Source organism: Vipera ursinii (assembly GCF_947247035.1).
Source record: "Vipera ursinii genome assembly, chromosome: 2".
Taxonomy (NCBI): Eukaryota; Metazoa; Chordata; class Lepidosauria; order Squamata; family Viperidae; genus Vipera; species Vipera ursinii.
In genome coordinates, this window is record NC_139513.1 from 125,161,498 (window position 1) to 125,177,213 (window position 15,716).

A 15,716-nucleotide genomic window follows, 5' to 3' on the forward strand; every position below is an offset into this window, starting at 1 on the left:
TGATAGCAACTTTTTCTTGTTATCTTTCAAACAAAACTGATAAGGGTTGTTTACTCTGCCATTGCAGCAGCTCAAAGTGGCCCTTTATAAAAGGTCACACTAATGGAGAACATATATTCATAGTCACTTATTAATCACTTAATACTCAGATTAGAAACTAATGAAATTTATCTTTCATTGCCCTCCATCATTCATTCATTCATTCAGTTTTCCCCCCATGCTATCACTCTGCTAAACAACTAATTGCCACAACACTATGCCCTGGGATGTCAAACCACCCAGTAGGGCTATATCCTTCTCATCTTTCCTATTACCCATTTCCTTATGACTTTAACTTTGTTGTTTGTATCTTATGATTTATATTCATTGCTTTTATTAGTATGCTATTATGATTTATGTTGAATCAAATCACTGACTCTGGGCAATGAACAATCATAAAAACAATTAAAAGAGTTAAAACATAATACAAATAGCAGCCAATAGTTTAATAATCCGTCTGTGTCAACATAGCCAGGAAATGGGGCCCTTCTCACCCTCAGGACTCCTGGCCTGGGCACATAGCCAGGTTTTCAAGGTCTTCGGGAAGGCCAGCAGGATCAGGGTCAGCTTAATTTCAGAGAGAGGATGTTCCAAAATGGCAGACTTCCTGGTGCCTGCCAGCTGATGTTGCTTGGTTGACAGGAAGCAAAGAGCACGCCCATTCTGCCATACTGGATTGTAAGGATAAAAACAATTGGAAGAAGACAGTATCCTCGTCCAAGCCATAACGGGCTTTAAGGATAAAAACTAGCACCTTGAATTGCACCTAGAAACACACTGGCGACCCCAGAAAAAGTGGCTGTTCATGTGCCAAATAACTGTAACTATTTACATCCTGTGTAGCCTCATTCTGTACCAGCTGAAGCTTCTGAATGCTCCTCAAGGACAGCCTCACATAGATCCCTTTGCAGTAGTCCAAAAGGAAGGTCACAAGGGTGAGTGATGGTGACCAGAGCATCCAGATCCATGAATGGGAATGGGGACAATTGGCACAGAACCCAGAGGTGTGTTGAGGCCCTCTTAGCCACAGATATCACCTGCTCTTCCAGGAAGAGCCAAATTTTGAATTATGACCAAATTTTCTCTGTGATGGCTATACTAACCAGTGTCATTGGTGCTTCTAGGTGAACACTCTTCTTTTACTGAATATAGTCACGAAGTACACACAGAGAAAGTTTAGAAATCACAAATGAGACCAAAAAGTGACCTGTTTGCTATAAAAGTCCTATAGTAGATAAAGAAATCTAATTAAACAAGTGAGTCCAAAACATATTTGTTCATTTAGCGAGGAAAATAATCCAAAACTACATTTACATGTCTTTGGGAAAAGTATGTGAACTTTTGCTTTCAATAATTGGCCAAAATTGCCAAATAGCTAAGTTTCCAATAACTGTTGTTCAGTCCTTTGCATCAGCTTGGAGGAATTTTAACTCATTCCTTTTTGCAAAACAGCTTCAAATCAGGGATCTTGGTGGAGTTCTTCACATGATTTGTCCACTTCAGGTCCTTCTATCACATTTCTATAGGATTAACATCAGGAGTTTGACTTGGCCATTCCAAAACATTAACTTTCTTCTATTTTATCCATTCTTCGGTCATACAACTTGTGTGTTTTGGGTCCTGGTCTTGCTGCATCACCCACTTTCTCTTGAGCTTCAATCCACGGACAGATATCCTGATATTTCCTGTAGAATTTGCTGGTACAATTCAGGATTTGTATAATAAGTGATGAAAAGCCATTCTGGTACAGAGGCAGCAAAGCAGGCCTGAACCATGGAACAATCAACACTTCCGTTCACAAATGAGATAGGGTTTTTATGCTAGAATGCAGTGTTTATCTTTTTGCCAAACATAACATTTTTAATTCAAGCCCAAAAGTTCTATTTTGGTCTCCTCCACCCACATTCTTCTGATAGCCTTGTGGCTTATTGATGTGGTCTTTTACAAACTGTGGATGAGCAACAATGCTTTTTTGGAGCATTTCTCCTTGTAACCCTGTTGTGCACGCCATTCTTGTTCAGTGGTGGTCTCATGAATACAGACGTTTGCCAATGTAAGAGAGACCCTTGTTTAATTCCTTAAACCTTACCCAGGATTCTGAGTCTTCCTGGAGTATTACACACCATGCTCTTAGTGGGAACTTAGTTGGTCAACCACTCTTGGGGAGGATAATAATGGGGTTGAATTGCCTCCATTTGTACACAATCTGCATGGCAGTGGACTGAAGAAGTCCAAACTCTTTGGAAATCATTTTGGAACCTATTCCAGCCTGGTGAACGTCAACTGGTCTTTGTTTGAGCTATGACATACTGCCACAAGCCTATGCTGTGAAGACCAGATTTTGATAGCGAATGCCTAGATTTATGTTCTTTAAAAAACTGATCATCATCTCACTGAAACATCTGAAAATGAACATATAACCCTAGTTCATACATTGGACGCACACAAATGTGCAGCTTTAGATCATTTTCCTCAATAAATAAATAAATAAGACTAATATTTTAACTTACTTATTTAATTGGGTTTTATCTAATTTTGGGATGTGTGAAGAAAAGACCACATTTTAAGTCATATTCATGTACAAATTCTGAAAATTTGAAAGGGTTCACAAACTGTTAAGCACCACTGTATATGCTGCTATATTTGAAATCAGAACTCCTTGAATTCATTTAATTAGTATTTATTACTTATGGGTCCTTCACCTCAAAATAAGCTTTGATGTGTATTTCATAATATCATGCCCAGGACAGGTGTGTAGGTGTGTGTGTGTGTATTATATAATATGCAAATATATAATAGCCAATCCTAGATGTTATAAAGGTAAAAGGTAAGGGTTCCCCCGCACATGCGTGCTAGTCGTTTCCGACTCTAGGGGCCGGTGCTCATCTCTGTTTCAAAGCCGAAGAGCCAGCGCTTGTCCGAGGACATCTCCGTGGTCATGTGGCCGGCATGACCAGACGCCAAAGGCGCACGGAACGCTGTTACCTTCCCACCATCGAGGTCCCTATTTTTCTACTTGCATTTTTCCATGCTTTCGAACTGCTAGGTTGGCAGAAGCTGGGACGAGTAACAGGCGCTCACTCTGTTACGCGGCACTTGGGATTCGACCCACCAAACTGCCGACCTTCTGATCGACAAGCTCAGCGTCCTAACCCACTGAGCCACTGCGTCCCACTCTAGATATTATATTGCAAAGCAAATTTCGGATAGGAACAGATGGAAAAAAGGAAAAGAAGTTGCTTAATATTTTTCGAATATCATTCCAGATCTCAGAGCCTTAGCTTTTTCATTTGGCCAAGTGAATAGCTAATCTTAAAGTAAGTACTTTAATTCAGATATTACTTACTTCTCAAAGGTGCTTTTCAAAAGGCAACTGGACTTTGTTTTTCCCTTGAAGACGTTTCGTTTCTCATCCAAGAAGCTTCTTCAGTTTGGGACAACCATAACTGGATGACTGAAAATCTCCATAGACATTTTGCTTACTTCTCAGTTGCCCTGTGAGATGCAAGTTGCAGGGTCTGCATGGTGCAGAAAAAATGTGTCCCGATGGTCCTAGCTAACTCTGGCTGATACTTAAAAAGCTAAGCAGAGTTGGTCCTGATTAGTACATAAGTGAGAGAGTACCACGAAATATCAGGACTATAGACTAGAAAAAGTTTTACAACCTAGAAAACCAATGAAAAATCAATCATTCTCATATCAGCTCATGTTATGCCCATGTTATTAACAAAACATAACGTTTTATCACCAGGATTAAAACTTGACTCAAAGACCATTTAATCTTTTACCTTTTCATCTTTATTTTATCTTTATTTCTATAATTTCAGGACAAATAAGCTGGACAAGTGAAATGGGAGAAATTCCTCTGATTGAGGTAAAATTATAAGCACTAATTTGCAATCGATTTTCCTTATTTTATAATATGCATTATTTTAAATGTTGCCTAATTGTTTCAATCTCCTCAACATTCTATGAGAGATTGCTGTTTGAGCACTATTTTTTATCTTACTGGCAGTAAATAGCTTAGTTAGTCCATCCAATTGTAATATGATCACCTAAAGCCAAAATACAGGATTACTGTAACTGTTTAGCTTTATGTGCATTTGACAAGGTGAAATAAAATTCTATTAACTCATTCTCTTTTTCTTATTTTTAATAACATTGACTTTTAAATCATAAGATGGATTATTTGTTTTCATCTCCTCCAAAGGAGACAGAGTAGTGGATTTTTGTCAAAAGAAATATTTTGAAAATGGCAACAAGTCAAACTGAAACTTACTTACTGCTAAAGAAACAAGAGATTATCCTGGATAATCAATTAGATTCAACAGTGTCAAGAACTTCTTTTCTCATCGAAAGATTTCATCTGGGTTTATAAAAACAGAAATGATTAAATAGTGTTTCTCAGTCTTGGCAACTTTAAGATATGTGGACCAGGGGAATTCTGGGAGCTGAAGTTGAAATTGTGCTGAGGAAATTCTGAAGTTAAAGCTGTGTTGGCTGGGGAATTCTGGGAGTTGAAGTCCATGTCTTAAAGTTGCCAAGATTTACTATTTCTGTACTGAATGCAGACTACAAACTTTTATGTCACTACTAAGAAAATAAATAAATGGACATTTATTACTCCAATATTAGTTGCTAAAACAGACCATTTTCCAAAAAATATTAGAAAGGTAACAGCCAAATTGGTTTATTTTTCCACATTTGGTGGCAATTTAGGGAAATGACTTACAATAGAATAAAAAAAGCTAAATTTTCTCTTAAACTTGTAATTTTTTAAAAAGTAAATATTACTAAATTTTATATTACTGCTGAGCTTGTAAGCCGCCCTGAGTCTTCGGAGAAGGGCGGGATATAAATGGAATTAAAATAAAAATAAAAATAAATAAAATATTCCCACAAAGTGTACTTAGTTTTGCATATAAGTAACTATTACAAGAATATTTTATGAGTCTTTATGCAAAATATGTACACTACCTTCTGAAGAATGCTAATTAACTTGTGGCGGTCTGCTTCAGTATCCAAAGTAACATCCTAGCTTAAAAGTAAATCTGATACTGAATTCAATTCAATTTGGAAATCATTTCTGAACTGTAATTCTACATGGAGGCTTATACCATATCCAAATTTGGTTTTCTCTTAACATAAAGTCTTAATATTTTAACCTTCAACTAGATCTTCAACTGCTCAGGCAGACATTATTACAGTTCCTAATTCATTCTATGATCTATATTCTACTGATTGCTATTGCTATTTATACATTACTTGGTTTTAACAATGATGTGGAGTTTTTTTAAAAATATATTCAATTATTTAAAACTAATTAAATATTGAAAAATATAATCTAGTCTTATAATGCTTATAAATGCCATTTATTCATGTGTATTTTTTTCTATTCTCTTTTTTTCAGCAATGCGCTCTCAATAAACAAAGAAAGAAAGAAACAAATAAATACTGGCTACATGCATCAGTTACCAAGAACAGGAGTGATGCTAGAGTTCACTATATTTTCTGTCTTATCAGCATCATGCCATGCCATTTATGGGTAAATTACTCAGATTCTGAGGGAGCCCTATCTCTCTTACAAGTTGGTATCAAGGGTAAGGATTTAGGAGAAGATACTTCTTTCCTCCATAAAGGTAGAAAAGTACTATATAACCCATAACCAGAAACCACACCAAGGTAAGTGGGGGAAAGAAGGCCGAAAGGCATGGTTGGGAAGAATCAGACTCCTTCTGCTATATGACAATATGTGTCCTATCTCCAACCATTCTCACAAGCAGGTTGTCTGAACCTAGGATATTTGAAAACAAGAACCAATACATCCTGTTCATATATCTTGAATGGTTAGCTAACTCCCCAGTAAAACTAGAGAGAAGTGAAAAGGGATCAAAGGCATGAAGGACGCACCTTAACACACACACACACTGATAAAGGCATACATACGTATCCTATTCGCAAGAATCTATACTCTAATCTTTTTCCTTGCAATAAATCTGATTAACAAGATTTTAAGATAATCTCTCTCTTAGGACATTTGGTTATTCGCTACTTCCAACTTTTTTAAAAAAAATAATAACAATCATCTTTTAAAAATAAAACTTCCACAGGGAACTTGATTCTGTATCTGGATATATAAGATAAGGTTATTTACCGAGAGGAAAATGCTGGCACAGTACTGGGAGTAGCTTTTCCCAAACTTGTCCCCTCTACTGTAAATGACTTCCAAGCCAACACTATCATTAGCCATGCTATCTGAAGCTCATGGGAGATGGTTTAATAAATTTAGAGGGCACCAGAGTGGAGAGTTCATAGGAGGGAGCAACCTGCCAATCAGTTCATACAAAGATGGTAGAGTCATGTGGAAAAATTGGATTGCTGAACTTCTTTAAATAAATCTGAACTTAAATTTAAAAATTTTGAGCAAAATCACACAGAATATAATTTTGGACATACAAGGATGGGATTAAATCAAAGGCCCAAGAGCTTAATTTGGAGATTAATCAGAAGTCTGTCTTGTAGATTAGCTGGCTGACTGAGTTTGGGCTGGCTGATTCAGCAGGAAAAGTCAAACATCCATGGGACAGAGGCAGACAGCCTCAAAAAAAAAATTACCATGAATTTAATTTGCTAATTTGTGCAGAGGTGAGGATGTTTAACAATTGGAGAGTATTTCTGCCAGAGTTTTAAATTAACTAATATGTAGGTTCCTTTGCGAAGTGTTTGAAAAAGAATGAAACCCTTTTCTCCTTCTCTTAGAAATCAGAAATATATTTGCATTTTTCCAGAGTTCTGGCAATTTGCTCACAAAAAAGTTCCTACTAACTAAAATTCAAATCATTATTTTTGCTTCTTGTTATCAACTACTTAATAACAAAGACATGCCAAACAAAGAACAATGGTGATTCTAGTGAGCTCATATTTAAACATCATATTTGAGCCTCCAAGAAAAAAAATCCTTAAATTGTTACTAAGTAATCATTTTTAACCAGTTTAACTCTTACTAGCAAAAACCAATTCAACTTTATAGGCAATATTCTCAATACAAAAATGGGAGGCAGTTATCAAAATCTGGCTTTATGTGTCCAAACACATTTATTATTTTTATATGTTTTGGACTCTTACAATTTATGATCTAAATCTTAAATACTGATTGGACTTGACACACACAAACACTGATTGGACTTGACATATTTGATGCTAGCCATGCCCGCAGAGAGCGTTCTGATCCTTCCAAATAAAGTTGACAGATCTCTTTGTCATGGCTGTGTCACAAATAAGTACAGTAGCACCATCTAGTGATCAGCCTTTCTGAATTTCACACAATATTCAAAATATATTATTTCTATTCCACCCTTCTTATGTGTGCATCATTTTATGATTTATGCTCTAAGATACAAACCAAAAGTATTGGGTGGAAGCATTTGGGGAACATCTATGTAAATCTCTTACTAGAATTGCATCTGATTTTATATAATGCTCCGTGAAAGCGAAACTGCCATTCAACGGTAAGAACACATATTTTGCATGCAAATTAGCCTAGCATCAGTCTCTAAAGGGAATTACCAATTAGAATAGAGAATACTGGGCACAATGAGTGCAAAGGTTTGGTATAAAGCACACTCCTTTATATTCACACACATTTATGGCATAGGCTTCAACCATATACATTTTGGCATACCCAAAAAATCATCACATTTCTTTGGAGTTTCTGTAGCTCATCTTCCTACAAAGTGTTCCTTAATATTTGTGTTTCTTAAACATATATTTTTATCTTATCTGCTTAAAAGCTGGCATGTTATGACTGTCAACATATTTTTTGTTTCATTTCAGGTAATTAAAAAGTATAGGTAAATATAGGTAAGTTCAGGTAACTTTCAAAATATAAAAGCTGTTGATAATTTATTTGAAAAATAAGATACAGTGCTAGGATTGAAATAAAGCTGCAAGAAAATGTCCAACAATGAGGAAGAGACATGGAAGCATGGAAGCTCACTTGCCCATTTTATTACACATAAGGGAGGAATTAAAATTCTGCAGCTGGAATAACTTTAGAATCCGATTTCAGCTACAATATTTTGATAAGATCTTCTTTCCTAACACTGAAAACTATTTTTTAAAAAAATGAATGATCATGGAAAACTATGACCTGAACACTCCAGTACATATATGAAGCTTGATATCTCAATATTATGATTACCATAAAGGGATCTCTTTGCCTTTAAAGATAAAGGTAGAACCAAACCCTACAAAACAGATGATGAGCCTTTTGTTCCAAAAAGTTCCACGTTATGGCGTCAGCTTTTCTGCTGTTATCACAAAGTTTCCTGATTACAGGCCAAAGTCCCACCTGCAATTTCCTATCAAAAAGAGGTACCTGTGCAGACAAGATTAAAATGACTGTTGCAGGAATAGGCAGAGTCAAAGGGAAACCTTGCAAATGTTTGACTAATATCTTTGCTGAATAACTGGGTTTGAAGACTTTCTCTTCTCAGCAAAGGCACGTGTGAATAGTGAGGGGACAGGAGGGAGGAGGGAAGAATAAGGCAATTCATTAGCTTTGCTCTGCCAAATTAATAGCATGGTTGAATAAAGGAGAATGGGCTAAATCCTAGGGTGCAACTGAACAGAGAAAAAAAGGCTGTACAGGTACTAGACACTTTGTACCACTAGGGGTCAGCACAAAAACAAGCATCAACTGCAAAAGTTTTCACTTTTTAGAGGTGAAAACTATGCCAAGAGAAACACTTCATGTCCCATAATGCTCTGCAGCAGAAGCAGAGTTAAGACTAATAAAACAGGAACAGAACTTCTGCCACCTCTCAGGAGCTTATATGATCTCCTTAAAAGTATGACTTCTTTTAATTAGATAAACTCAATACCCTCGTATTTGACAGAACCAATGCGAGTTTCAGGTAACAGGCAACGTCCATCCAGCATGAAGGCAGTGATATAGGTTGCCACATGTCCAGCATCCTCTTCAGATTTTAATGCCACAATTATCTGATCATCAGTGTCAGGGACAAACTTGAAGGAGGAGAAGCCATGCGTGGGAATGATATCACCAATATGGCTCACAGAGATATCAGTGAAGTCTGGTGTGGAACTAAGAAGCAAGTTGGTTCCACGATGCTCATCCTCCTGCTCATTGTAGCGCCCATGGCTGGCACGGCGTGGCAAGAAGAACCAACGCTGCAGTCTCTCACTCCAAGAGGCAGATTCATGTATCAAGTAACCTGAGAAGCATAAACAAGATAGACATCCTCAAGCATAACCAGAAAGACTTACAAAATAACAGAATTGGAAGGAATCTTGGAAGTCTTCTAGTGAAAGTTCCTGCTCAAGCAGGAAAACAACACAGCAAAAGCTGGTAAAGTTCCAAGGAAGAAGAACCAGACTATTACAAGATTACAGTGATGGCAATAGATATTTCTTAGATATTGATCTGGGTAAATCATAGCCAGCACAAGAATAGACATTATACTCTGCCTTCTCTAAGGACACACGTACTTTTCATTCTCAAAATCCAAATCCTCTTTGCCTTTTTAATTCCAACAATTAAGTATGTATAAGCTTTCATTTTACAAGAAAGACAGAATTAGAAGCAGAATTATGCATACTATTCAGCTCTTGAAAGGTTTACTATGTTGTAACAGAAGTCTGTCTATTGCTCACCTGGTGATTTAATCCCAGCTGCAGTCCGGAGTGCATTGTAATTGGCCACCCAGTTTTCATGAGCCACGTCACCTTTGTAGCCAATGACTTTCACCCATTCTGGATTTTGATTGAGCACCTCTCCTGTAGTTGTGGTCCACTCCTTGCCCAGGCCTCCCACATAGAGGTGCTCATCCTTCACTGCCAACCATTCTGCCTTAAATCCTGAACGAAATGTGAGACAATGTAAAGCAACACTTATCCAACCTGAACTACCCCCCCCCCCCCGTTAAGACCGGCGTCACAGTTTCCCCAGTAGATTGAAAGGGATCTGGGATCTGTCTGGTCTTAGGAGAAAAAGTAAAGTTCTCAGGATTTTGTTCTAAGCATGAGTAAAATACAGATTGACCAAGTGTCTATGGAGATTCTCAAGCATCCAGGTCACAATTGTCCCAAAAGTGTTTTGTTTTTTTTCCGAAAAGGCAACAGGACTTTCTTGGTTTTTTGTTTGAAAAATGTTTCCCCACCAGTCAATTAAAACTGAAGAAGCTTCTTGGATGAGAGGTGAAACATTTTCAAACAATAAAACCAAGAAGGTCCAGTTGCCTTTTGGAAAAAGCACCTTTGAGACAGTTTGATCAAATTACCTTAAGAATTATAAACTTGCCTCCTCTACTACCAACCTGTCTCTCATTTTTCAGGTGCTTCCAGACAGCCTCTGATATTACTAGCTCTTTGTTCTCTCAATGTAAGTTACAAGTGTAACATACTTTCCAAAATCATCTGATGCTGTTTCTATATCTTCTATTTCTTTACAACACAGGTTCTGAGAACTTCTGAGTGTGAAGAAAAACCTTTCAGGGGGTCTGCGAGGTCAAATAAATTATTTTAAAAATTCTCAGTTTTGATTTCTAATACAATAAATAACAATAGATATAATCTACATAAACCAAAAACTCTTTGGTGTCCTCAATCATTTTAAGAATGTACAATAACCCTCAACTTACGTCTGGTCACTTAGTGACCATTCAAAGTTATGACAGACCTACCTGTGGAGTATATTTATAATCCAGATTTTGACAGTTGCCTCCCCCCACCCCCTGGTGGTCATACGGCTGCCCATTGCGCCATTTTTATGGCCATTTGTAGCATCCTGCAGTCACATGACCAGGTTTTACAATGGCTTTGCTGAAAATGGACATTTATTTCTGGTTTTCAACAAATCCAGCCCATAGCAAATCATGGGTTCAATTAACTGTGGCATTTGCTTAATGACCCCTGTAAAAAAGGTCATAAGCTTGAGTTGGTCACATGACCAATCCAATTTACAACCATCATGACTTACAACCATAATAGGCAGACTCCATTAGAGATGTAACTCAAGGACTAATTGTAAAAGGGTCCTAAGACCGAAATGTTTGAGAACTGCTGATTTACATCATGTTCTGCACATAAAAATGTTATGATCTTGACACAGGTAATAATTTATAAAACATACCTATAGCAGCTCAATACATTTCTTCAATGTTTTACAACAGACTTCATTTTTATCAGTGTTTTTTTTAAAAAAATCATATTGGAAAACTGTTCCATCTTTTTCTTCTTGCAGTTTTAATGGTATTTCTATAAACTGCCCTGAATCATTAAAGGTGTGAGAAACAAGACATACTAAACAATATAGTATAAAATCCTATAGCACTCTTCCATTGATGTGTCCATGCATGTAATATAAAATGGAAACAGAAGTTCCCATTGACTTTTTTTTTACAAAGTGGATAATGCAAAAAGCATTACAGCTGCACGAACAGTGCTGTAACATTCTTTAATATGAACATTTCAATATTATTTGAATATATTAAAAACACAGCCAACGATTCCAAATCAAAAGCACTTCAAATGTTATATTCTCACTTTTTTCTTACTTTTATAGTATATTTCTTTTTTAAAAAGTTTGAAGATGGGGGGTGATTTTAGACCAAAAGGCAGAACAAACTTTTTTTTTTTAAAAAATGGTTCTTTTACCTCTACTAGACAATGTAACAGAATGTTAGTAAATTGGGTAAACTTCAAAAAGGAGGCATGATAGTTAGAGAATTCTTAAAGGTTTCTGCTGGCCATAGGTTTACTTGTGGCATTAAGAAACTGAGGAACTACATAGAGGTTAGGGAACCTTCCAGTATAAAACTCAGAACTTAAACCTGAGCTCACCTTTGCCAACTGTGCCATCTCCATCAGTTAATATTACCCAAGGTACTACTTTCGTGTCATCAATCTGATAGACCACACCGGTTCGATCATCGACAGCATAGAGTTTACCATTAAAGACTACCAGTTCAGAAAGCTCCATGCCACGTCCTTTTTCGGCTAGGTGAGATTCCAATATATGGTCCTTTGTATCCCACTCAACAGAGACATGGTCCCCGCTGGCTGACAATGTGAGATAGCCCTTCTTCAAGTAGCTGAACCAGGTGTGCTCACTGGGACCCTTGGAGTTTGTGTCAAGGTCAGCAATGAGTCCAATACGGTACCGCACACCTTCTGGGATCCGCTGGGGTGGTGACAGCGGGTAAGTGTCATTATACCTCTCACTGGGTGAAACACTGAACCTCCAGGTATGAGCATTGAGAGGAACTGGCCTGTTCACAGGGGATGAACGCTGGAGACAAAGGAGAAGCAACACAAGGACAAGGGCCAGAGTGGTCACCACAATGGCCTTCCAACGCAGGCGGAAACGGGGGTCAGCTGCTTTGGTCATGGACGCCAGCACTGGAAGACTGCCCACACTGATCCTCAAGGGATTCAGAGAATCATCCCATTGCAGGCGTGGACGAGCTGAGATGGGCATCAGCCTGAGGTTCCCTGGAACCTTGGAAAGGAAAAATAAGGTCAAACACAAAAGGATGGGGATAATGAACACACAACTGAGTACAGTGGTAATTGCCCATGTCTATGGGAGAAGAACAAGGAAAAAACAAGAAATATAGAAAGAGCTGCAACAGCACGACAGAACGTCAGGTAACTGAGAAATTCTGCAGTGGAACTGGAAACAAGACTAAGTAGGCTGTGGTCTTTTCAAGAAATACGTTACTTGGATACTTGGTGGAGCTAGAGGAAATTGCATATGAGAAACTGACACATACAAAGCAGAACTGCCAAATGACTAAGACATTTTTGGTGGTTAATAGTTTTCTCTTTAATCATGAACTGGTTAACATAATATAGATTTAAAACCTTATTAAATGTGTCTTATTAAAATAAAATAGCTTACAGTCTATTATTTTGCTTTTCTTCCAAGGAGTTCAGGATAGCATTAATACCATCTCCCATTTTATTGGCAAAAACCTCCACAAGGTAGGTCAGGATAAAATTAAGCTTTATCCAAGTTAAGTCTAAATCCTTTGCCACAGAGGTTGTTCATATACAAAACTATCCTACGCTGCTTGAAGATAATGATATCTTTAAAGCTAGACATAAGACCAAAATAACAAGCAGCAGTGTACTTACAAAGTGATCCCAACTCACAGAATTTGTTCTCAACAATTAAAATAAACTCATAATAACCAGTTAAACCTTTGCTGCTAAACTAATTAAAAGTGAAATTTCAAGCCCCGAACAAAATGGTGCTAGAAGGTGACAAATGAGAACATAAAAAGTAGTGTGCTGAAGCTATGTAACATACATCTCTTCACTTCCAGTAATTTTTTCAATCCAATTTCCTTCTCCTTATCAATGAGTAAGTTCCCTGGCTCCGAACAGCAGTTGCCACCAAATAGTTTCTACCTGCTCTTTCAGAAAACACTAGATTTAATACTTCATCTACCACTAGGAAATACCTACTACTACTCTTTTCATTATACTGAATAGAAATTAATAACCCTACAGACCTGTTTGATCGCTCCAGAATCATATCTTGCTGGAACTTCAGGGGAGAAATTTCACTAACAGAATGCAACAGGTGGCAAAGCTCAACTCCTCCTCCAGAAAGATTGAGGAAATATAATCAGGAAATGTCAAGAGGTCAAAAAGATTGCTGACTAGTCCAACCAGTTTTACTGAAAGGCCCAAAAGGCATTTTTTTTCTGCTCAAATAGTTATGGTGCTATGTCTCAAGTATTGCAAACTCCACCCTCTCCATAATTTATATAACAGTTCTCCTAATCATGTTACTCTATATTACTAGATTCACCATACACCTGGGACTAGATAAAACAGCATTGCAACGAAATAGTAAGGGGGAAGAGAGCTTTTTTTTAAAATGGCAAAAATCCAAGGTGCACATGGAAACTGTAAATCAATTGTTAAATTTCCATCAGTTCCACAGCCAATTTATCCATAAAAATCTTTCTGCTGGAAGATATGAAAAGCTGAAAACACTTTTCCATTGACAAGTCTCAGTTGATGCAATGATAGTGCTGCATCGGAAGTCTTCCTGAATGAGACATTCTGGGAAATAAAAATGTTTGATGAGGGATAAATTGCTGGGGCAAGATGTGCAGAGACATGACTGGCATCTTTGTGCCTAGACAAGTATCTTCCCATCAAGAGAAGTAATTGCTTCAGCATTTTACAAAATGCCTAGAGAAACTTCACAGCGTTCCAGTTTTGAATATAAATATCACTGGGACCCAGAGTGAAGCAAATGAATTGACGGAAGCAGGTCTGACAGAAATGAAAAGCATGTATAGACAGCTGTGCCAGGGCCCAAGATTGCCATTGCTGTTCTGTGCTTTCCTGCTCCTCTGCATGCTCCAATTATGCATTATCCTTCTCTTCACTACCAACATCTTTTTGGATGGAGCAGCATCCTCAGATATTTCATTCTAGGGATGAAAAACTAGAGCAAACTGAATTATTTTGAAAGGCGGCTGCTGTCTTCATCAACTCCTTGCTTTGAGCAAGAGGGCCAATGGAAAGCAAGTCAGCAAAGGGGTAGGTACAAGGATGGACAAGAGAGTGATCAGTATCTGCATCACCAGACCCCAAAGGCTGTGACCTAAATCACAGAGGTCTATTGCCATCCTATTTGTTTTCCTCCCTCTCTGAAAGCTGACACTAGGCTTGCAGGTAAGAAAATAATATCATCCCATATACAGCAAAAGCAATACCATACATAGGCTGGCACAACCATTGAGGATGGAAACAAAATAATATTAACTGAAAAATGCCTTACCTAAACCCAGATAAAATGAATAGTTTGGGGAGGGGGACAAGCTGAAGCCAATCACATAAGAAAAAGAAAGATGGGAAATGCATTTTCTTCTCAATCTCATCAGTTCTTCCTGAAAATCTAGGAATCTGGCTAAAGAACAAAAAAAAACAACACACCCCTACATCTCCCCTTTTCTAACCACTCACCGACCAGGCTCCTCCCCACACCGGGAACAACCGGAGGAGGGAAGATCTTTCTGCAGCCAGCCCTCCCTCCAAAATGACTGCAGATCCCAACATGCACCACGCCCAAGAGTTTACTACAGATCCCGACACTCCCTAATTTATCAAGAGAATATATTTCACTTCCTTTACACAGAAAAACTACATTTCCCACAATTCACTACACAAGAAATAAATGAGACCGAGAGGTGAAATAAAAGTAGAATATGCCGTAACTGTTGGTTCAGTAAGAATATATTACATCCAGATAGGCGTCAATTAAACACAGAAAATGGATATCCGGAAATAGTAACATCACAAACATAATATGAAAAAAAATATTACAAATTCAACCAAATGTATTGGCTCCTCTTTGTGTGGCTACCATGCCTATTCCTTCTGAAATTTTTTCAGTGAACGTGGTGGATAGCTAAGTCAGCAGATAATAAGCAACTATCAGTCTTGAACAATTATCCAGCTTTGCTAACCACCATCATGAAGCCCACTTCTGTCATCTGTGCCAGGCACCTGAATCAAAGCTAGTTTTTTGCTCCAGTTTGCTCAGAAAAAAAAAATCAAAACGCTGCTGAAAATATCCTATTAACGATTTTCATTCAGAAGAAAAGGAACAAAATATATGATTACTGGAAAGT

General features: G+C 37.6%; 1 protein-coding gene across 2 annotated transcripts; it reads right to left on the bottom strand.

Moving 5' to 3' along the window:
- Positions 1 to 3,404: 3,404 nt before the first annotated feature.
- Positions 3,405 to 15,141, bottom strand: CANT1 (calcium activated nucleotidase 1; the record flags this gene model as incomplete). Of its 2 annotated transcripts, XR_014491419.1 has the most annotated exons (6): positions 3,405 to 3,704; positions 4,323 to 4,405; positions 8,922 to 9,275; positions 9,715 to 9,918; positions 11,902 to 12,559; positions 13,578 to 13,668. XR_014491419.1 is itself a non-coding variant. In XM_083354434.1 (4 exons), the coding sequence occupies 4 exons, from the start codon at positions 15,139 to 15,141 to the stop codon at positions 8,905 to 8,907; spliced, it is 1,326 nt and encodes a 441-aa protein (XP_083210560.1). In that variant the 3' UTR covers positions 8,161 to 8,904. The 2 variants fall into 2 exon arrangements, 1 of the variants encoding a protein (XP_083210560.1); XM_083354434.1 differs by lacking the exons at positions 3,405 to 3,704; positions 4,323 to 4,405; positions 13,578 to 13,668 and adding an exon at positions 15,049 to 15,141 and having other exon boundaries at positions 8,161 to 9,275.
- Positions 15,142 to 15,716: the final 575 nt, after the last annotated feature.